Source organism: Pezoporus occidentalis, unplaced genomic scaffold (assembly GCF_034315485.1).
Source record: "Pezoporus occidentalis ecotype Australia unplaced genomic scaffold, CSIRO_AGI_Poc_V1 ctg215, whole genome shotgun sequence".
Classification (NCBI taxonomy): domain Eukaryota; kingdom Metazoa; phylum Chordata; class Aves; order Psittaciformes; family Psittacidae; genus Pezoporus; species Pezoporus occidentalis.
This window is the reverse complement of record NW_026914018.1, coordinates 931,365-955,929: the sequence shown is the minus strand read 5'-3', so window position 1 is coordinate 955,929 and position 24,565 is coordinate 931,365. Positions and strand designations below refer to the sequence as shown.

Genomic DNA, 24,565 nt, shown 5'->3' with positions numbered 1-24,565 from the left:
CATTCCTGACTAACAGGATAAGGCCTAGGGAAGAAAATGCCAGCAAATATTCTTTCTTAGTTTATTTTCTGTTATACATGTTTACTGCATAGCAAAATAATATCTATATATTTACATGATTTAAATTAATGTCATATTAATATAACAACATTTTTATATTTTATTTCTCAGTACCAAATACTCAAAAATCTCCTCTATTGCCTGAATAATCTCTGTATGGGCTTCCTTTTATTTAATGACTGTGTGAACAGCATGCTCGTGAGTGAGAGTATTGACAACAGTGGAAATAAGAGAAAGCCTTGAAGTGTTTCCTCATAGGTGTCTTGGACAGTATAAGGAATGAACAATAGAAATATTTGTGACACGATTATATTGGATTGTTAAAGAAAACCTGTGGAAATTGTCTGTAAGTCATCTGAGGTGATCTAAATCCTATAGTTTTTACAGTACATCCACACACTTTTAGAGCACTTTTGGGGTTAATTATTTGAAGGTTTAATACAAATTTCTCATCTTAAATGAAACTTTATAGTGCCATTCAAGGTCCAAAGAATATAATGCCTCCAGAGATGGCACATCCACCACCTCTTTGAGCAACCTGTTCTGGTATTTTACCACCCTCATTGTAAACAATTTTTTCCTCATGTCCAGCCTGAATTCTCCCCCCTTTAGTTAATTGAGTCCAGTTAGGGAAAAGATACCTCATATTAATAACTCTCAGATTAACTCTAGAAATAAAATGTAGGTATGTTAGACTCTGAAAAGGCCATTCCTGAATATTCTGAACTTTCTAGACTCCTGTTAGCTTTAGTTAGATTTCTAAGGCTGTTAGGCAATGTTCTCCTTCATGTTCTCAGTTGAACTGCTGAACTGAACTGAAATATAAAAGCTGAACTTTTATGTTTCTATTTAATAACATTACAAATATTAATTACCCTTTGTAAATATTGAAAATTAAGTCTCTGAGCTGAAGTGTAGGTATGGATAAATAATATTCAGTCATTCAAAAGGAGTAAGTGTATGCCTTTATCCAGTGCAGAAGGGGTAAACCAGTTTCCTGCTACAAAAAAACCTCAGCTAGCTTCATGCAGCTGGCTACAGCCTTCCTTCCAGTACTGCTTTGCCTTTTTTTAGAGCTACTTTCCATATGTACAAACTGATGTAAACCTGTAACTAGGAGGGGCAGAGCAGTTGCAAAAAGGCACAGCTTGTTGATCTAATAATTGAAATAGCTTTGGATGACTGAACACAGAAAAAAAACGGCTGCACCTAAAACCCCATTTGAATAATAATCCTACAGGATTAATTTACCAGAACTTACTCAACTACAAGCCCCTTCTGTCAAAAGTCTAGTCCAACAAACTGTATAGGTACCATAAGGAGTTGCACAATCCTGGCAGGACCGGGGCCTCTATTCAGGCAACTGTCTGTACATGCATGTACACCTTAGAAATGCAAACATTAAATGCATCAAATATTAGTCAGCCATGAATATGTGAGTATGCTACAAAGGAGGATTTGATAATGAAAAGTATTCAGTAGTATTAGAAGCAGGTCCCTGTATGGAGTTTCCATCAAGATCAAACCCTTGCTTTCTCACAAATGATGAATACTACCACAATTATTTTGTTGACTAGTAGTAGATGGATATTAGCGGAGACTCATAAGTTAGGCTTTTTTTTTTCTGTAATGAACAGATTGTGTTATCATGGTGATGGGAAAACAGACTTTTTCCTTGGATATTCATTTGAAATGGAAGTTCTTAAAGTGTCCAGGGAGTTTTCCATCTGCACAGACTGTGATTTTCTGCACCTCTTTGGAAACAAGTCCTTGTAGAATTCCACAGCTTTCTTCTGGAAGTGTTTCCCTACAATTACATACAAGATTGGGTTCAGGCAGCTGTTACAAAAGGCACAGTATGTACCTATCTGGGTCACTATGTCATTGATTTCTTCCAGGCATTTAAGAGTGGGTGCAAGGTAACGGATTGTGTCAATGAACGTGCTGATTTGGAATGGAAGCCAGCAAATGATGAAAAGCAAAAGCACAGCAAGGACCAGCATGGTGGCTTTCCTCTCTGTCTGGACTAGCTTAATTTTTTGTAGCTCATTACTTCGCAAGGCTTTGATGATTTGCGTTGTACAGTAGGTAATTACACAGAGTGGGATCACAAAGCCCACTATATTCAACAAGCAGTTGGTTGCAGGCTCCCAGTAGCTGGCTGGGTAAACGAGAGTGCAGGCTGTGATGTTGTATTCTGCATAATAGTGTAAATTTCGGAACACCATTGTAGGTGAACATATGAGCAATGCACATGTCCAGATGACAAAGCTATTCCATTTGGCACAGACAGTTCGTCGCATCCGTCCAAGAGACATGGTTTTCACCAAGGCTAGGTAGCGGTCGATGCTCACAAGTGTCAAGAAATAAATACTAGAGTAAAAGTTCATGTTACTCATTACATTGACAGCTTTACAGAGGAACAGGCCAAAAGGCCATTGAAACCCATTAGAAATATTAATGGCCCAGAAAGGTAAAGCACAGACCAACATTAAGTCAGCAAGTGCCATGTTTGCTAGGTAAATTTCAGCCACTGTGCAGGGACTCTTGTGGAAACACAGGACGATGAGGACAAAGGAATTTTCCAATGCTCCAAGAATAAATATAAACCAGAGGAAGCCAGGCTGAAAATCCTGTAGCCATTGCCATACGTATGAATTAATACATTTGTATTCATTCAGCTGATGAACTCCTGAATTATTGTTGCAATTTGTTGGACTGACTGCGAGCTCCTGAGTGGCCATGATGTTGTAAAGTTCCGTAGTGTTTTCATTTGTGATGGAAACCATTTCTGTGCAGAGAAAGAGAAAAAGGCGGTATGAGATTTCTGTACCTAGCTCATTGCTGGAAAAGACATAGTAAGAAAAGCTGATGCTGCTTTCATTATTGTCCTAAAAAGCATGGCTTTGAACAGGCTTACAATTCCCTGGGTTGCTTTCTCATACATGCTTGCAGAGGGTCTCACAGACTAAACTGCTGTAGACTCTGCAGACAAATTTGAAGTGAGTGAAACAGAGGGGATAAACCAACAGCATACATTGTAACCAACATTTTAACCGAAAAGAACATTTTCCAGCCTTTATTCACTAGAACCAAGATGTAGCAAGTCTTTTTTAATTCTTTGGGTAGGTTCAGCATTACTTTCTCTTCTCATCTTTGGGTATTGATAGCCATAGTCTCCTAAAGGACAGATGTACCTTGTGAATCTCATGTTGCTCATTGTTAAGCTGCTCGCTCTGTGGCATGTCCCTCAACATTTTACACCCTCTCCTGTAAAGCAAGAATTGGGTGGAATTCAATGGTGCTTCTTCTCCAAACAACACCATATTTTTTCCCAAATGTTACGACTCTCACAACACACATTTAGTTTGCAGCTTTAGTTTGCACTTTGAGAGCTTGAGGAGCAAGATCAGTGTTTGCAAGCACTTTGCCCTTCTCAACTTCTCACTGGATTCACCCGTGTATCCATGTCTCTGTGCTACGTTCTCTTACTGCAAGCAAGTCACAGAAGAGAGAAATGTTACCACTTTTGTGAGAGACCTTGATTTTAATAGGTCTGCAGTTTGGCAAAGATGGTGGTCATCATGTAAGCCACGACCTGCTGGCAATCAGGCTGCACTGAGCCAATTTGGGTCCAAGACAACAGTCTGAAAGCCAAGTGCTGTATTGTAAATATTCTACAGGTCAAAAAGCTTGGGGTATTAGAGGAAGCTATTAAATATAGCTTCCTGTAAGGAAAGGCATAAATATCAGATGTGTATTTAAATGTTACTGAAACCAAATGGAAGTGAAGCATGCAGCATACACTCAGTACTGTTAAAACATTAACTGTGGCTTTATTGTTGTGTACTCAGATAATGAATGCTGAGGTATTCAAATGCAAGATTGGCTTCTCAGAGCTGTATATATAATTCTCTGGGCTGGGTGACAGAAATACTGTTTGTCTTTTTCCAGGTCTTTAAAATATCACTGTTTATATTTGGGTTGACTGGAAGATTTTCAGACGTATTTTTTATTAAGACATTTGTCTGATTCAGCTGGTAACTTGAAAGTAAAATGAGGGCACATTTGTAATTCTCATTTGTGCTCTGGTTACTAGATTTGTAAGTGTCAGTGCTTAATATGCATATAGACATTTGGCTGTTGGATGCAGAATAACTGAAAAATGCTGGTCATATTTTGTGTACTTACTTTTAATTAAGCACTGTAGTACTTAAGAATCAAGAGCAAAGAGAATACCATATTTTTATAAAGACAGTAACAGAGGAGACTTTCACTGTACTGGAAAACGTGTAACAGGGGCGTCATGCAGGACAGGTTAACTGAATAAAACAGTCAAGTGGCACTGAGAACCTTGGAAGACAGGCAACCTAAACTGGACTAATGAGCACAAACTAAAACGTCAACAGCACATATTTCTAATCCTCCGGTCCTTCATAACTTGAGCAAAGGACAGTATTTACAGAAACCGGGTAAAAACATAAAAATTCTGATCCTCCAAGTTCATCCTTCCAAAATCTCAACTTTTCGAGCCCATAGCTAACTGCAGGAACATATCTCCATCCTCTATCCTGCCTCTTCGTTAGCCTCATCATTGTTAGAACCACCTTGATCTTAAGTCACCTGTATCCTTCTGATTTCTGATTGTATTCAACCAGCATTTGGAGAATGGGTTGGTGGAGGCTCTTTAGCATTACATGTAGCAGACAACCATCCAGTGACCTATACTTTTGGTGACACTGGTTATCTGGAGCTTTTATGTGCAGTAGATATGGATTTATTTATTCTGTACTGAAAGCAAACGCCATCTGCAGTGCGTGCTATGCAACATTACCAATATTCTGATTATGTTCTCTTTTAATCTTCCAGCTGCAAGCAGCTACTATAGGTTGCAAATGCTTTGGTTAGAAATCTTATTTTTGTTTGAGCCCTTCCTGGCATAACAGAGCACCTGCATCTATAGTGCATTTCTTTGTGACTTTATTCATATTTCAGCACAATGGAATATAGGACAATACCAAACGACTCACTGAAATCCAGATGTGCTTGATCTATTGCTTGTGCTTTGTCCATTAGGCCAGATTGGATTAATGCAACACAATTTTATTCTTGGCAAGTTTACGTTGGCAGTTCCTTTTCTCTTCATTATTACTTTTTGTTCTCCATATGTGGATATATTGATTATTTACTGGTTTGCTGTAATGCTTTCTAGGTATTTAAATGAGAATGGCAGGTTCATAAATTGCTGCTAGTTGTGCCTTTTAAAGATAGGTATTGCATTTTTCCCTTTGTGGGCTTCTGAAATATCCCCATTCTTGGTTTCACAGACATAAAAACTGATAGAAAGATTTCCTCTTCAAATTCCTGAACCATGACAGGGTGGATTATATACAATCCCACCACTTTATAAATATTTTTTAAATTTTTTATTTCCTAATTCACATAAATCCAGTTGTTCTCATCAATCATCTTAAGTATCAGATCATGATCTTTATTTCTGAGAGCACTAAAACAGAGTCTTCATTGAACTTTTCATCATTCTCTGAGTTACTGGTTCCATTTTCCTTTTGGTAACAGGCATAAACTTTCCTCCATTATCCTTTTACATTTGATGTATTTATAGATACATTTTGTGTTGCTTATGTCCCCTATTAACTGCAAATAATTTTTGTCCTGATATTTTTGGTATTTTTGATGTTCTGAGTTCTTAAAGGATACCTTAGATAGCCATACTGTTAAACTCCCTATAGTGAAGCCTGTCATCAAGGTGCTGGTATTCATAAATACTTAAATATCTCAAAGCCCAACTTTTGTGGTTGTGAAAGGTGCCACTACGAAATCGCAAACAGAGGTTTCAAGTCTCCCTTTCTGCATATTCTGGCACTTTACACTGTAAAAACACATGGGAACTGAAATACTAATGGATGATCAACAAAAGGTCATCTGAGAACAGGGAAGCTATTTTGGTAATGCAATTAGCAGAAGCTGTTTCTTCTGCTGATAACAGGCTGTAAACCAGTAAAAGGAATTCTAAGTGTATTATTTTATGCTTTAAGGTTTCATGTACGCATATATTTAAAAAGATATTCATTAATAATTCAGAGACTGGTCATAAAAGCTATGTTGGCAATTTCTGTGCCTTTACCTCATTATATGTCTAATAGAAAAACAATAAACATGAATTAGTTTACAGCAAATAGCAGCTCAAAACCTTCCTACTGATTTATAGTATTTTCTCTACAATTATTCTGTGATAGAAAACTCTATAATACTTTAAAATGAATAAGTTACATCACATTACTATTGTCTAGGAACAGTGTGCAAAGGCTAGTTAGGATGTGACCACGTCCATGACATGAGGCTTCTGCCGACCTGCCTTCTTGGTCCTTAGTTCTTGGTTCAAGCCCTTCCCTAAAGCATTAGTAGAAATGTGTTAGTGAATAAGGTGAAATGTTCTAATGGTCTATTTACAAACCCTATTAAAATGATGTGCTTGGTACTATTTTTTATAGCACAGGAAACTCATTAAAAATATGTGCTTATTGAATAAATTATGATCTACACAGCCACAGTTTTGAAAAGGGCATGATTTGCCATTTGCTTATCACAGTTCAGTGAAAATAAATGTGATGTCTTCATACACTGTCTACAAATACTTTCTGTGCAATGCAAGACAGGCTTAATGTCTCAGCTATGACTTTCAAAAAACTTTTGTCTGACAGTTTTGATTGAAACACTGCCCAGCTGAAGCTATCTATCATTACTGATTATGAGGGACTCCTGTAAGGGCTGAATTTGTCCCTGCTGGAGTTCACCTCCTACTGTCAGTTACCTACTCCTTGACAGTCACTAAAAACATTGTCAGTCATTGTCTCATATTGTTCTAGAATATTTTTTTGCTAATAGCATTGGGCACAAATGGCAAGGTTTAGAGAGTGGGAGGCTACGGGGTGCCTCAAAATACGTGTGAGATTATCAGCAAGCTGAAGATAATGCTTAGAGTCCATTGGTGTAGTTAATCTTGGAAGAAGTGTCATGTGGAGGGAAAATCTCTATGCAACAGCCATACTTGCTATGGCCTATGAATTGTCTTGGAAGAAAAGAAGCAGGATATTGTAGAATCTTAGAATGGTTTGGGTTGGAAAGGACTTTAAGATCACCTAGTTCCAACACCCCTGCCATGGGAAGGGACACCTCACACTAGACCATGTCACCTAAGGGTCCATCCAATCTGGCCTTGGATATTGCCAGGGATGTAGCATTCACCACTTTTTTGGGCAACCTGTTCCAGTGCCTCAGCACCCTCATAGTAAAGAACTTCTTCCTTATATATGATGAAGTGGGACAAAAAGCCCTTTAAGGATCAAGAGCTGTGAGCTAAGGAATAGAAGGGCAGAGGAAAAAGCCAGCTCAGAGCTCAGTCAATGCTGCTAATGGATGTGAGCTAGCTCCAGGACAGCTAAGCCATTTGATGCATTCATTGCTTTACTTTCCAAATGGGGAAATGCCCACGCTGCATCAAGTGAACATTTTTTACAACCCATTTTGAATCTGGATGTACCCCTACAGCTACTGGACTCATGAATCTATTAGTACCATCACTAGTGGTGTTAATCTTTGCTCATACTATGATAAACATTTGCTTGTATACTTAGATGTAGTGGATAACTTAAACTGTTAAGATGGTATCAGTTAGGTATTTTCCAAGGACAAGGCCTGAAATGTGTAGTAAGTATTCAGATTATTGCAATGTTAACCCCAGCGATCTTCTCTCTGGGAGCAAGGGAGGGACTTTTTAAGGCATATCTTAAACTGTTGTGACTTTGGCTATATGTTTGGTTATATGCAGAAACAAGGTGTGAAATCTGTAATTAATATATACTGAGGCTGTCATAATGTTAACCTTGCTAATTTAGTCCTCAGGGACAAGAGGTGGAGCCTATAAGAAATAAATGTTCAGGCTGTTATAATATTAAGCCCAATAATGTGGTTTGGTGAAGCAAACAGTGAAATTTTTTAAAATGTAGGTACACAGTCATGATGTTAACCTGTACAGTCTAATCTGCAAAGATAAAGGACAGCAGATCCGAGCCCTCCCTAGTTTTCTACTCCAAATGGGGGGATTTCTGTGACCTATGATCATTCATGATGAAGGCTGCCTAGACAGCAGCCTAGTTTTCTATTTATTTCAGGTATTTCTTAACAAGGGATGTGCCTTGTGAAGGATGGGTATGACACCCAGTCTGTAGCATCCTTAAGAGTATTTTATAATTACCTGGTTTTAAGTGTTACTAGTGGCCAAAAGTTTTGGCAGATGCATATAGCTGGCTTACCATACAGACATACATGCATACAAGCATGCAACATGCCATACATATACACCCAGGTCTCAATGGCACAGAGGGGTGGAAAAGCTGGAAGGACAAACACAATTCTGGGTGGCTGCAAACTGAGAAGGGCACTGGCTCACTTCTGACAGGGTTCTTTTCTAGAAGGCAAGTCAGCCACAGCAAGAAAAAGCAAAACACCCAAGGTCTGCTACATCCTCTCCTCCAAACTGCTATTCCTGTCAGAGCCAAGCCTGCTTTGATGCTACGTATTTATTTTTTTTTTGTGTTGGTTTGTCCTCCTGATCATTCCTGAGCCCAGCCTGGGCAGCCAAGTGTCCCCTGGGGGTGCCTGTTGGTCTGGCAGCCTTGCTGCTTCATCCTAGTGCAAGAGCTACTGCAAACGCGACAGAGGAGCTGTCAGAGCCGTGAGAAGTAAAAACGTATCTGCCTGACAGATCTGCTGGACTGAAATGAGAAACGTCAGGAGTTTGAAAGCTGCCACAGGTAAGGGCGGTCCTCCACCATGAGGTGCATGCAAGGAAGCTTGTGTCCTGCTAAATCTGTATAAGTACTGCTACTGGTTTCTCAGAAGCCTGGAGTGTAAACCTCAAACATTAAAAGGCTTTCAAATTTCTCCTAAACTGCCTCATTGTGACCATCTGACAGGTATGATCACAGGAGAGGTGGGTTTCATTTTAGCGGCTTCGGAGGATTTGGTTCCAGGACAATGCTTGTTTATGAGGAAAAGAAGGGGTTTAATTTGTTAAGAGGCTATAACAAAACAATCTTAAAGCATATTTTCTCCTTTAGCTCCACCCCTATAGGTCTACCAGGCCTGAAGCACATATGATGGGGTAGCATAAGCAGATGCGTTGCTCAGCAAGGACCCAAAGGTGTGCTGGGAGATTGAAGTCATCTTCTGTGATGAGCTCTTACCTACATAAATGCAGTCAAGACCTCCTCCTTATAAATTCTATACCTCATCTATAAGGCTTATTTTCACATCTTCTATTTCAACCTGCTCTTCTTTAAACCTGTACTACTGCAAAAAAATATCTTTGTCATCTATCCCAGCTCCACTGAGTCTGTTGTTTCCATCTAATCCAAGTCCAGTGTGACTGCTTGTACCCTTTTCTTTGACCTTAGAAGAGGTTTGATTTGCATCTTGGGCTGACTGAATATCAAAAGGTAGCATTATGTGGTTCTTGCAGCACCTCTGAAATGTGACCAGGAAGTTACACAGAATATGCTTTAATTCTGTTTTACTTAGGAGGCATTCGTCGTTTTGGAGAGATAGAGGAAGTGACAGAAACATACCAAAAATATTCTGCTTTTACTGACCCTGTGACTTGAATTTTTTAATTTCAACCTTCCTATAATGAAATGGTAATGGGCTTTAGAACATTTGAGGTTGTAGATCAGTGTAAGCTTTTCATGGCAATGTTAGCTTAAACATTTCCTGTTCTTTATTCACCCTTCACTGTCCCTTTCCATGGTACGGCTGCCCCTGCAGTTCATGAGGCTTTGAGTTAAACCAGATTGAGGAACTTGACAAAAATAAGCTTGCAAAAAAAAAAAAATTAAAAAAAAAATTAAAATTAAAAACAACTCCATTTTTTGTCAGAAAATGAAGGCAATAAAGGAAAGATACAGAGGAGCTACCTCCGAAAAGTGAATTTTTAGATACCCTTTTGCATGTAAACTTGAAGCACACAGCAGGACAGCCATTGCTCTGCAGTTGTTGTTAAAGACATTTACATCAATTATGTTAAGAAAAATGGAAAGAGAAAACCCCAAACTTGTTCTGCTAAAATAATTATTTCAATAACAATGAGTCTAAGGTGAGAAGAGGCTACTAATTTCCGCCCCCCCCCCCCCCCCCCCCCGTGGGAGGTGAAGCCACTCAATTCCAATATTGTCTATCGCAGTCAACTAAAGGAAGGTGTGGAAAGAGCACAAGCCCAATCAAGTACAATGAAGCATTTTGTGTAACACATTTTTTTCCAGGTGGAAATCTTGAATGTACTTGCTTTAGACTCTCCGGTGTTATACTTTTCCTAAAAAATCTCATACTTCTAATCCCCAAATAACTTGAAATGTTATTTTTTCAGTGCTGTACCCTATTTAGTGACTTTGATGATTCTGACAAAATATATTATCTGTGTGTATAATGATTATAACTGAATTGGAGAAGAACAGAATGGCTGGAATGCTGTAAGAACTGGTAGTAGGAGGAAAATCTGAACTGGTTTGAAGTACTGAACACAGGACATTTGTATATGGAAAAGGTCCAATCTCATTATGAACACAGTTTTGATTTAGTCCAGATTTGGTGATGGTATTTGAGTCTCTGTCCATGTTTGACCTCTGACTTGATGCTGTCAATATTTTGGAAACTTTTCTACTAGCAGTGCTTTCCAAAATGTGGCATACGTCACCACATCTTGATGTTGCAACAATTCTGAAAGAGCAGGTTTAGTACAATAATTCTATTTAATCTGAAACAAGAAATAATTGTTTTAACATTGGAGGCTGTTTCAGGATCATAACAATAGGATCTTCAAGTTTCTCCACCCAGTGAATGATCCAATTTCAACCTTGTCAGCCTCAGAAATATTGAAGGCCCAGCTGGATAAAGCTCAGAGTTGCATTATTTGATCTCATTGCTGATCCAGCTTTAAGCAAGAGGTTGGACTAGAGACCAACCTTTGTAACCTGTGTACTTTGTTTTCTATGGAATCCTTTCATAGATACTGGATTTCAGAATGTATCCCAGAAAAGCACTGACATTGGTGATACACTGGGTGACAACATTCCTCTTACAGAGAAAGGATGCATCAGCTTCAATAAATTAAAAGGGGAGAGATATAAACAAATAAGTAATGGAAAATGCCAAATCCCATGAATACCGTTCTAGGGTTGTTTTGTGACATATCATAGCAATGTACAGTTTAGACAAACGAATGAAATATGATGGTAAATTTCTCAGCTGCTTTTTTTTCTTTTTTTTCACAATAAACTTTCTGCAAATATTTGAAGGAGTTTGGCAATAAGAGTAAATGATGTCTGCAACTGTGGGGCCATCAAGAACTGAAAATTTTATACATGCTCACAGAAGTCATTCTGTAAGTTAAATTCAAACTTGAATGACTGGTTTAACTTTTTGTTTTCCTGGGGATTTCTACTATGTCAATGCTCTGCAGCTTTTTCCTTCCCTTTTCTACATAATGGATTGGTAAACACAGTAGAAACTTCTGTGCCTATTGACCAACTTTTACCTTTATATTTCACACGAGGAGAAAGGAGATGAATTAAAAATACTATCAAACCATTCTGAAAATGGAGAAGATCAATGCCTTTCTCCCCTTTCAGTACACACTTCAATTTCTGTTGTTCAAACACTTCTGAGAAATTTTAAGTTGTTCTGATTTACTGAGTTGTTTTTTTCTTCATCCCCAGCTTTTAGAATATGTCTACAAAGAAATGAAGTATATGAGGCTCTTAAATCTAAGTGTTGACTGAGCATAATTCAGTTTGTTTGTCTCTGGTCATTGGACAGATGAAACCTATTTTCAGGTCTCCATTTTGTTTAGCTTGGATCAAAACCTAGAACTCAGGTGACACACGTGCCTGTATACTAAGAGGCACAAGCTTATTGAATAACACTCTTCCTTTTTATGAAGCTATTTCAAATGAGTATAAATACTTAAATAACTGTTGAAGAGGGGACATGAATCTTACTCTTTCACCTTAGGAAAATACCACAAAATGTGAGGTTAGGGTCCATATGCTGCCATGTCTGACTTTCATTCTTTTGGGTTTCGTTTACTTGATCTTCACATTGGTCTAGAATCATAGAATCATAGAATAGTTAGGGTTGGAAAGGACCTTAAGATCATCTAGTTCCAACCCCCCTGCCATGGGCAGGGACACCTCACACTAAACCATATCACCCAAGGCTCTGTCCAAACTGGCCTTGAACACCGCCAGGGATGGAGCATTCACAACTTCCCTGGGCAACCCATTCCAGTGCCTCACTACCCTTACAGTAAAGAACTTCCTCCTTATATCCAATTTAAACTTCCCCTGTTTAGATTCCCACAGTGCGCAAAATGATATTTTGTATTTCGTTCTTAGTAAGGTAGGGGGTAGACGGTTAAACTTTGCATGTAGTGTCAGATTTTCCCTTCCTTCTCTCAAGTTCTTTGGTGTCTTTGAGGGCAAGCACTAGCTTACAGAATAACACCAGCAGGAACGCTGCTACTTCACTAGGCAGGCATTTTAAATAGCCAGGATAAGAAACATCCCCAAATGCACTGGTTTAAGATTTTCAGTTCAGCTTTCAGGCTGAATGGCTCCATTTCTCAAAGGCACAGGCAGAGGAGATGCTGAGGAAAATGGAGAGATGAAGGTGGCAGATGTAGGCCAGAGGCTCTTGCAAATTTGCAAGACACACAGGAGGAAGGGAAGGGAAATGTGCCTGATGGAGACAGCGCTGTCTGGAGCCCTGGTTATAGCTATGTAGAAATAAGTAAAGAAGGGCAATACACTTGGTTTGTAGTATGAGTGAAATAAACCCAAAGCTTGGTCTGATTTGCTTAGACTCACAAAACTCACTGGTTTCTGTCATTAGCTGAGGGCCTCCTGCCAATAGAGGCAATGATCAGATCATGTTTTGCTCACATTTCTTATCTTTGCAGAGTTTGCACTTAGCACTGGATCTGTTGCCAGGAAGATGACTGTCTATTAACATAATTTATCCCAGTTCCTAGCTGACTCACTGTCTAACTTGATATTATTTTCCCTGTTGCACTTGCAGATAGTGATGGATGGGAGCAAACTGAACTGCACATTTGTACAGGGAGAGAAACAGCAAAGGTGCTGTTTGGAATGTGAGTAACATATTTTGGTACCAGGAGCCACACTGGGTTCCTTGTCAGGTGTGAAGGCAGCTTGGGAAAGCCTAATCCTTGTCCCAGGGCTGAAAACTTGCATGGCCCTTAACCTTCCTGTACGCATGGTGTTTGTCTACAAAGCTGAATAATCTCAATTTATGCAGTTTCACTGAATTATGAAGACAAATAGGAGACCATAAACTTCCTGAGTTTTATGATATGACATGTAAATTTATCAGGTTGTAATAGGGTCAAAGGTATTGTGTCCCCTCCTTCGAGCACTGCAGGCACCACAGGAATTCTTCATTTTATGTAAGAGATTGCTGTACCCCATCACCACTACAAAATTCAAAGACCTTAATGCACTAACGTTGTGAAATCAATTTAATAACCATTGCAGGAGTCTGATGTTATTGAAATGGCAGGTCTGATGGTATCTAACAGTAAAATGCATCTATGAAGTTGCAGATGCACCTTGAGCCCAGCGAACAGCAAAGGTAACCTGTATCCAGTGATGATGAAAAAAAATGCTACTGAGTTCATCAAGAACAGTTTGAACAACTAGATTATATTTCTTTGTTAAAGTAAGAATTTCCTGCTTTAGAAAACAAACTGTCCTGAAACCCAGACAGATCAAAACTACTGCAAGTACCATGCCAAAACCACTAAGCTGGAAAAGAAATAGGTGAATTTTCCCTTTTTTGGAAAAAAAAATGCTTTTTTTCCAAAATGCTGTTTTGAAAAATAAATGCTGTTTTCTCTGGGTAGCTCCTCTAAGTTCTGATGACTAAGCAAAATGTGAAGGTCTAATGGCCAAATATTTGCAGATATTGCTCCCTTTGTGTACTAAATACTTAATGGAGAGATTTGCCTTTCAGATGAACTGGCTCTGTACCCTGAAAGCACTTTGCTTTTAGCACCTTAAGAACACTGTAACAGCCATTTAAAGAAAAGACAGATTTTCCACCTCCAGTGCCTCCAATTTCTATCATGCTTACAATGTTGTGAAGGATATTTCAATAATGAAGCATTTCTTGCACATTTCATCAGTCTTTCACAAGTACAGCCTTTGAGAAAAGCCTGTCTCTGATAGCAAAGATTAGAAGGTTGCTGTCCCAAAGTCCAGTAACTATTTCTTTGACAGCTGCTGCTTGCTTTGTTTCTTATCATACAGGTAACTGATTATTTTACTCTGGAGTTAATTAGATCTCTGTTGCATTTTGCAAAAATCTAGATGTTCTAAAACATCATGTCTTCAAAACACATCTGCAACTACAGAATCATCCCCACAAACAGCTGGAAATGTTTCAGTCACTACTACTTTTTGTGTTGCTGAGCCATACACTGATAACTGTGCAAGCAGAGGAGTCCTTAGTGCAGAGGACATTGCAAGCAGAATCTGTCCTTTATATAGTGCGCCTTGTGTTCCCTTAATGCCACCAGAGGCGGCTTCGCTAAGTAAACAGCATGTTGGGCTCTGACAACATAATGGGCTAGAAAGTCTGGTTAACTGTATAATGTTCAAATGAAATTACAGCTTTAGTTTCAAGCAGGTAGAACACAGAGGGTATGATATTTCTTCAGGTTGTTCAAGTTAATGTCTCTATCATGTGGCCTTCTTAAGGCCTCCCTTTAATTTAGAACCTCTGACAACAGCTGCAGACCTATCCCAAAATCTACATTAAAATATGAACTTAGATTTCAACATTCTGAAAAACTTTTCTTACGGACCATCCCAGTGAAAGATCCCCAGCATCACTGATTTTTGTCGTGGAGGGCAATACAAGTATGACATGATACTCATTGCCTAAATGGCAGGTTGTATTTACTAAAAGAAAGGTAAGGTTTGTGTTTTGTTTTGTTTTACTCTGTTTTGTTTTCCCCATACTCTTTTAACTCCTAAAAGCAGAGTGCAGCAGTGCAAGCACTGCTGAGTTCCCTTCTCAAGGAGAAGTCTAGCCTGGAACATGATTCACTTCTTAAATGGTAAACTTCAGAAAGCCATTTTGCCTTGTCCTTCCTAGGTCAAACATGTCCTGCTAGGCTGTTGCTTGAGCAGCTGGGACAATCATTTCATATTATTTTCATGCATTTGCTCCCGACATAGCCATTACACAAAGCATTTGCAATTGGAAAGAGGTCAGTTTTCAGGTATCACTGTTAAAAATCATCACAGCCTGCATATCACAGAGGAAAGCTCAAAACCAGATGTACATATCGGTAATGGTGTGTGTGTGAGAATAACTATAGTGAATTATGGACTGTATTGCAATTACCTCAAAAGTCACAGCAGATAAAATTTTGATATACATCCAAATGTCTGTTTTTCTGCTGAAAACCCAGGGAAACTCTAATAACAACAATTCTCAATTGGGAGTACACTGCATTTCTGTTGCAAGAAAGAAGTATTCAAATACATGTTGATAGCAACATGGTGATTAAACTGCACAAGCGTGCCTGTGGCTTTCAACACTAAGAGGTCTAGAAGGTTCAGGACATTCCACCAGCTGAGAAGCAACAGTCAGTGTTTGGATTACAGTTGTGAGGTTTTTTTGGTTTTTTTGTTTGTTTGTTTGTTTGTTGTCTTTTTTGTTTGTTTGTTTTTTTTTCCTTTTCATGCTTTGCCAGTGTTCTGGAATTAAACTTCTATCAACTCATTGTCATCGCTTTGATGTCAACAGGAGATGTCAGAGCCTTGCTGGAATCTGGTGCAGACAGTTTGGTTTTCAGTCTGTATACATGGGGTTTGGGCACTCATGGTTACTAAGAAGATATGTCTATCTGCTCTCTTGAGAATGTCAGAGCTGACAAAAACATACATGATGAGAAGTTAATTAGAAAGATTCCCTTAACGGAATCTTAGCAGATTCCACAGCTCCTTCAAAGAACTATTGTACATAAAGCTAACAAACTCCGAATGTCCTTCAGAGATTGGGCAGTCACATGGTGTTGGATTGTCACAGGGTGGCTCTGCAGTCTGACGCAAATTTGGAGAACTTTTTCTGCCTGGCCAGTGGCAACAATTAATGGATCACACTTTCTGGCACCTCACACTAATGTACTGCTATAGCTATGTAATAAATGTTTGAGGAAGGGAATTATCTTTTCCTATTAAAGTGACTATCGAACCAGACAGTTTTTAGAGAAACTGATTTTAAGATTTTTCACAACATATTTGGGGAATTTAAGATAAAATATTTTAAAGATGCCATTTCTCATCTTGAACAAAGTAGGAGACATACTGACTGCTAACAGCTTAGAAGGAAACCCAGGTTCACCATTGCTCTGTCTGGCCAACTAGATTTTATTATCTTTACAAAATGGAGCAGCTCTAGAAAAAGAGACAATGAAAGATGTGAACTAACTACATTTTATCCCCCAGGCACTTGCTCAAGAAGGTCCATGCCTTGTTCAAAATCCCTAATCTATGCTAACCATTCCCAGTGCTTTGGTTTTGTTAAAAATGACAAGATTCTTTAATTCTAGATGGGAATTTCACTTCTTCCTTCTGTCCTTCCCAATTTTTCTGTGAAACATAAATTTTGTATTCTGACCAGCTTTGTTAATTTTGAAAAATGTTCTGATTTAAATTAATCATGTCATATTTGAAATTGTGTACCATCACTTTTGCAATCACTGCAGAACATAAAGTATTGTGTAGAATTGCACACGACAGTTTTCCGCAGCAGGCAGCAAGTCTCATGGCAGGATGTCAGGGCAGGAACAAGTGAAGAGGAAATTAGCAGATATGAGTTCTGGGAGAGAACATAATGGTGTTATAGAAAACAAGCAGAGGAGAAATGATGCTGCTGGGAAGGAAGGAAGGAAGGAAGGACAGAAGGACCAAAGGGAAGGAGGGAGGGAGGGAGAAAAAGATTTAATCTTGGGGATTATTTAAATCTTGGGATTTAATTTCTCAAGAGAGAAAAGTTTTCCAAAACAAACAATGAATAAAGATTGCTGCCTGAGTCAGGTATATACCAAAGTTAAGAGAGTTTTGTCTGGGATTTTCATTTAAAAATCTTATAAAACCTAGGTAGTTTACAGTCTGGATTCTTATTTTACCTTACTGTAAAATAGTCCAAAATTTGGAATTGATTCTTGTGTTTAAAGTCAATTTTTTCTTTGAGTTTTTAAAGTTTTTCGACCAGAGTCCATTTATCCTAAGTCAAACCTTATTAATATGTTCCATTTAACCCTTTTTAAAAAAACATACAAATGTGCAGTGGAAACTACTTGCACAGTAAACCTGTCTATAGTGATACATGATGCAAAGTGTATCAGAATGAAATTCCAGATGTCTCATACTGTACAATTAAAAGCTGTAATCATGATTCAAATGCCAATTTGTAGACTACATTTATTGTGGAAAGAAACAAATTGCTGTCTTCTTATATTTCCAAACAAGAGTAACATTTCCAGAATGTTGCAGGAAACACCTACACAGAACCAACTCTGCTTTGTTACTTCTACTTCGTTCTACTTCTGGGAAATGTCCCTTTTGCTGAGCCAGCTGGCTGGAATTTCTTGCCTAAGGTGACTCTTCATAAAAAAAGATACTGATGTTTCTTAGAGGAATGGTGTAAGCAAGAAGGGGAGATCCCACACCTGTCTTATGTGACGTGCCTGTATATGGTGTTTTTTGAAGAAGTATGATATAAATTGAAACTTCTGTGAACAATATCCCAGACATTCATGAATTGCATTAATGTCTGATTCATTATGACTGCTTTAACCAGGTTAGAATCACTTGGAAAATTAACTTACAACTCACAGAGGTAAATAAAAAAGAAAAACAGCAGAGCTCTTGAGAAAGCTCTTAAGTTTTAAATGAAGTGCCCTTGATCTTGTAAAAAGGTAGCCCATCTTCATTATTTGACTTTGTTACCTACTGTAAATGTCTACACAGAATGAAGGCTTGTGAGAAGATAACTTCTTGGTTCCAGATCACTGTGACCTAGAAATTTTAGCGTTAACTAGAGAAACCCAAAAGATCTTGGCCAAGCAAAGGAGATGAAATAAACAAATGCAATGGTCTTGATCCTAATAGATGGACACATCAGAAATGTCTGATTAAAATATTTGTTGATCATTTTGTACACAGTAAAAATCCATGAATGAGGAAGAAATTGGTAGTGGTTCCTTGTAGGAATACTCCCTAGGAAAGGGTAGGACATGGATAACATGATTATGCAGAGGAACATGTATTTTATTTCTCTGACAAGGTGATAATAAATCTCTATGTTTGTCCATATGTAGGTGTATATAGGTGTGTGTCTACACATGTCTACGTGTTGTATACAGAGGAGACAGAATTTTCACAAAGCAAACATTTCCTAGTCACCTTTAGTGCCACAAACATTTGCCTGCTGTTTTGCTCTTTGCTCTTGGAGAAAGTGGTTTGTATGTTTCCAGCATCTGGTGCTGGAAGGACCAGGCACAGTAAACCTTTCTGGGTGATGCCAAGGAGAACAGCCATCTGTGAGCTGGTCTTGGGCAGCTAAGCAAGTTCCTGTATGAGGAGCATGTGGGTGGGCTCTGCAGAGTGCAGTGTCTGGGAGGTTTGATTTAGATGGCTCAGTCTAAAGAAATAAAGAAATAAGAAATCTATACTTAAGCTGAGATACCACAGACTGAGATGAAACCATCGTAATAAATAACCTGATGACATGAGACTGGTTGTAAGATTCGTTGGCTGAAGTTCAGTGTTGAGCTCAAGCTGCACAATTACAAAGGCTGAAATTTGACTTGGAGCATATTTTGTGTCCCATAGTGAAGTTTACCTGTTGTGGTAGTTAAGGGAACACCCACTGCCTAGTTTCTTCTCTTTTTTTGTCTTCTGATTTCACAGCTAGGAGAAAAAAAAAACTTTCACAGATCTTTTCTTCTAGAAAAAGAAGGCAGAAAAAGGATGTGGCTATGCTACCATGTTTAGTAAGCAGGTTACCGGTGAGGAAATCACTCATCTCTGCTAATACATCTAAGACCTCATTTGCTATAAACTGTCATTACTCTGCTGATGGGGATGGCACTGTGAGCATTCAATACAGCTGAGGATCTAGCCTGTGTGCTTAATTGTACCACATTTTATGTCCCTTTATCTGTTTGTTTACTTGGTGTGCTGTTTGTCCACTTGGTGTGCTGTTTGTCCTGGTCTAGCAGGTAGGACCCAGAGCACGCCTCTGCAGATATTGCCAAACTGTCTGTGTAATACTTATGACTGGAGGCTTCGATGATAATGCGCAATAGCTGTGCAAGCACAGGGACAGGCTTTGCCTCGAGGATCTTATAATCTAAGCAGAAGCCAAATATAGCACAGAGAATGTAGAATATAGCTTGTTATATGGAAAGACTGCTGGAGAAGGAGATGAGAGATGCACTAAACCTAGTGACATAAAATATAGTGAACATAAAACCTAGTGACATATACCGCAATATTTCTGTCTTCCTACTTACTTGTTCAAGGATAAGGTCCCACCTTCGAATTAAGAAGGCTTTACAGTTGCTTTTTGTGAAAACACTCAAGTGATCTGATGGAACACTTCCAGTTTACTGGCCTGCCCACTATCTGCAGAATAGTGGGCTGAGTTATTGCTTTGCTCCGTGTGTGTGGGCAGAGGGCTCACATCACCCTTCTTGAGGGGAACCTGCTGCCCTTGTTTCATACTCCATCGTAGCTACCTTTCAGTCACACAGCTGATAGGAAATCATATAACCATGGCAAAGGGGCTAAGCACCACTGGAGACACAGGGGTGCAGGTCCTGAAGAGAATGCCTGCAGCATACTCCCTTCTGCCAAAGAAGGACCACTGCAGGAGGAAAATCTTCTATGGCCAATTCTGCCTCTAGACACACATGTATAAATCCTGTTAATGTTAAAAAAACCTGGACCTCTAACCATAGCTCACTTTCTTTTTCTGTGGAGTTTGCCTGTAATCTCAGATAACATGAATGGGAGAGACAGATTTCCGCATTTTGACAGCTCCTTTGCAAATTCACCATAGTCTGAAGTGTGCCTTTTTTTCCAACACTGTCATCACTCTGGCATACCTCAGTATGCCAGATCTGCATACCTGGATGATCAGATTTGTTTGCAGTGGTCACAAAAACCAGCCCAACCTTGCTGAATTGAGTTGAGGAGTTAACGTGTAGAGGAGGTAAGCATAGCACAGCAGCAAAAGTAAGCCAAATCCACCCCTTCAGGGAGCATCAAGAGTCCTGAGGCATTCTGTTGAAGTTTGATGTAGCACCTTTGCCACAATGTCTGAATGCTTTGGACTTAATTATCATCAGACTGAAGTGAGCATGCTTTCATCAGGCAATTTTGGTCCTTGTTTTTTTTAGTGGTCTGTATCCAGTTTGTGCCCGTTATCCAGTATTTAATTTAGTGGGCCATTGGACCTTGAGCAGGGTTCCTCACTCCCAGTGCACTAGCATCTTTTCTAAGTAAATGTATCACCACTGTGGTGATCATTAGGAGGTGCAATTTTGTGTGAAGATGAAGACAGCAGTCTGCAAAGTCCAAATTTAATGTTGCTGTGAAGCTCTCAGCCTCTCTTCTTTCCCAATGCGGTTAAGCCTACCTACCTTGGGGCTGTCATGGTACAGGGATGTCCTCTCCTGTCCTGGGTTCAGCAGTAGCAGTCATTTTTTTCCTCCTTGGTAGCTGATGCAGTGCTGTGTTTTGACTTTCGGCCTGGGAACAGAGCTGATAACAATGATGTTTTGGTTTGGCCAAGGACTTTGTGAGCCTCATGCTCTGCCAGGGAGGAGGGGAAGCCGGGAGGAAGCAGAGACAGGACACCTGACCCAAGCTAGCCAAAGAGGTATTCCATACCATAGCACATCATGCCCAGGAGGTAACTGGGAGTTACCTGGAAGGGCTGGGAGTCTGCAGGGTTGGAGGAGGTATCAGTCGGTGCTTGGTTGGGTTGGGGGGACGAGTTATCAGTTGGCTGGTGGTGAGATGTTGTATTCTCTTCCCTTGTTGTTTCTTTTATCATTATTATTACTGGTGGTAGCAGTAGTGATTTGTGTTGTACCTTAGTTACTAAACTGTTCTTATCTCAACCCGTGGGAGTTGCATTCTTTTTTGACTCTTCTCTCCGTCCCTCTGGGAGTAGGGAGAGGGCAAGAAGGGGGGGGGAGTGAGTGAACGAGCCCTCTGACTGGTTTTAAACCACGACATCTCCTGACTCCGTCCCTGGTCAGGGGCACCCAGAGGGGAGAAGCTGGCTCAGCCACCTGCCTGCCACTGGCTGGGCTTGTGAGTCAGCACCCAGAGGGTGCTCCCAAAGGGTGTTATTCTTCAGTAGCTACCTATTCACCTAGAGTTACTCCAGTTATAGAGGACTGGCTGAGACCTTTTGCCTCCACTTTAAAGTACTATGTTTTTTTACAGCTGCATGTCGGCCAGGCAGAGGCACAAAGATAGCTGGATGCATGAATTATGCTAAATGCAAGAAGGAAGGAAAAGAAACCTTTAGATAAGGTAGGGGAAACTCAAGTACATGGAGTTCAGAGAGAGAGTTAAAAAAACCCATGAGTAACAATAGAATAAGACTGGCTTATGTGATTTTTAAAGAAAAGCAGATTTTCTAGCTGAATGGCATTTATTCTCAGGGTTGGGTTTTTTTAAACTTTATATTGATTAGCATTGCTAATGAGTGCAGGTGTGCCTTTGCTGTTGACGTAGTTGCTGGGAAGGAATTTGTTTTGAAAGCAAAGCTCTGTTCTCTGATGAGTTACCCTGGACTTGCAATATGATTTTTTTTTCCTACTGTGACTTTCAAAGCAGTGGGATTTGGGTTTCTAAAAGCTTTTTACTCCCTTCTTTCCATGAAAAGCAGACTATCCAACACTGGCTATTCTTAAGCAATGAATTTTAAGGTCTTCATAATGAATGTGCTAAAATTCTCCCAAATTCCTCTTGTTTTCTGTCTGAGAAAAGATATAAAATATTACATAGTCGTGAGAATTTCTTCAAGCTGTGTTGCAGTGCAGTAATGAGATCCTTATTTCAGGAAGCTCTAATAATCAGGAAAGGCAGTTTTTTTGTTGGATTGTCGGTACAAAATGTTCAGGTAATTCTGAGTAACTCAATCTTGTTCTAGCATGTACGGGACCCAGTGGAAAACTTGACAAAGATTTTCTGGAGGTATCTCTGCTCTGACTATTCTAAAGTCTTTATTAAATTGGGTACATTTACCCCTTCTCTTTGTGTTTTCACTATTTACACTGAAAACAAGAAATCTGTGAATGATTCTGAAGTGCAAAGATGCTTCTCTTAATTATCTTCTTAATGATTGCACATTCTCAAAGAACAACAGACGATAAAAAACATATGACTGGTATTACTCAATATCCTTTACTTCAGCCTTAGAGGCTTTGCTGTAAAAATTGACTTTTTTTTTCTCTAGCTGTCTTCTAGGTTCCTTAAGAAAATACATACATCTGTTCAAGATGAATACTCTTATCTTAAGAGTACCAGTAAGAGTATGTACAGTGTATTAAAACTAGGATGCTAATGGAAAACTATTTGAACTTTTTCAGCTTTATGGCTATTTTGTTATTTTACATTAAGATGGCTGCTTAGGGTCTTGAGTAAGGAAATAGGAATAGCTAAAACTATAGCATACATTTGAACCTTTGTTCTTTTTGTTGTACGATCCTAATTACAACCTCAGTTCTAAGGTTTTCTTTGTTTTTATCAGCATTCTATAAATCATGCTCCTCCTGCATTTTTTTGTTTGGTTACAAGTGTTAGAAAGGAACTGATAATGTTGTTTAAAAGTCATCCAAACTTTTCTTCTTTGTAATGTAAGAAAAGTTTCAAATGTTTATTGTTTGTCACTCAATCAGCTCAGACCAAACAGGTAAGCAGTTTTAAGGTACATATACATACACACTTCCTGCCCCCAAAAGTTTATAATCAAAATAATAAACAGAGAGAAAACTATCAGTATGTACAGAAAAGTATTGCCTCTGGTTTCTTATCACTATTTTATAGGTAATTTCTCAGCTGGGAACAAAGTTAGCTGCTTACACTTTCTGGTTTTTCTTAAGAGATGATAGAATGTGTGCCCACAAAATGTCTTCTGGACAGAAGGAATCATTAGCTTTCAGTAGTCCATACACCAGATAGAACCTGTGGCAGGTGAAAAGCTCTGTGGCTTTGATATGTTGGGAACTTTGAAATAAAACACTTTTCTGTAAATGCTACTGCTCTGCAAATCCTGACAAGTTACAAAATCCCATTAGCAATAATTATTTAACTCCTCTGTGTCCCTGGAACACTAACAACATCAGCCCTTTTTTCACTGAACTAGAAACATTAAGAATTCAAGAAGTGGTTTCCAAGAAGCAGCAAAGCATACTGAATTTAAATAGTGAGATCTTTTCATAGTAAAGAGAAGCAGAAACATACCTTGACTGCAAATTCACCTCCGAGCAGATACAAGTAAGTGCTGTGCAACACGTCTTCAGGAACAGCCAAGCTCTCTCTGTTGTATGAATGAGTCTAACTTCTGGTTTTCTGCCCCTCCCTGAACAGAACAGACTCATCCCTCTGTTGATGACATCATGCTCCTGGATTTTCTCCCATACTGTATTTTAAAAGCAACATTTGTCTACCGTATGCAGTATTGAGACTGCTGATACTTGAATATGGGAGGTAAACAACACAAATCCAGTTAAAATATTGATGTGCCATACTATGTGTATAAAACAGTCATGTGTTTACACAACAGCTTTCAGGATTGCTCATGAGCATGGAAAATATTTGGCTCTTGCTCTCCATTGGTTCTTCATTTATAGTTTTAGGGCAATAATCTCACCATGTCTGGATGGCTGCAAGATCCTGCAGCTGAGAGTCATTACCTGTAATTGTGAAAGCTGTAATCACTTTGAACTAGGTTACATGAGAGCATTCCTGCTTTAGGAAATAAACAGAGTACAGCTAAATATTGGACTCTATTAATTCAAGACAATGGACAGTGAGTAAAAATTAAATATAATGGGATAATTCATTGCCTTGGTAGTTTCTCAGGGTTGTTTCTAGCACTTTCTGGGGGAAAAAAATCTCACCCCATGATTTTACTGATAAATTGCTGACATTTTCCAAGAATTTCTTTCCCTTTCCCACCCTAGTGGCAAAGCTATAGCTGTCTTTGCATTTCCAGGTTTGGAAGGGTAGTAGTCCTTGGCTTTTTGACAGTGATCTACAATTTTGAGTGTTAGTGTTTGAATGAACATTCTTTGTGTGAATGGATGGCTTAGACT

The 24,565-nt window shown here is 39.0% G+C and overlaps 1 protein-coding gene across 2 annotated transcripts; it reads right to left on the bottom strand.

Moving 5' to 3' along the window:
• Positions 1-894: 894 nt before the first annotated feature.
• Positions 895-24,059, bottom strand: BDKRB2 (bradykinin receptor B2). Of its 2 annotated transcripts, none has more exons than XM_062619885.1 (2): positions 23,712-24,059; positions 895-2,851 (listed from the first exon to the last, which is right to left on the bottom strand). In XM_062619885.1, exon 2 carries the CDS (start codon positions 2,847-2,849, stop codon positions 1,707-1,709), a length of 1,143 nt encoding a protein of 380 aa, XP_062475869.1. In that variant the 5' UTR covers positions 2,850-2,851; positions 23,712-24,059; the 3' UTR covers positions 895-1,706. The 2 variants fall into 2 exon arrangements, with proteins under 2 accessions (XP_062475869.1, XP_062475870.1); XM_062619886.1 differs by lacking the exon at positions 23,712-24,059 and adding an exon at positions 19,069-19,139.
• Between the last annotated feature and the right edge of the window lie 506 nt (positions 24,060-24,565).

Coding starts and splice junctions, on each gene's coding strand:
- BDKRB2 (XM_062619885.1), bottom strand. CDS start 2,849: ATGGTTTCCATCACAAATGAAAACACTACGGAACTTTACAACATCATG.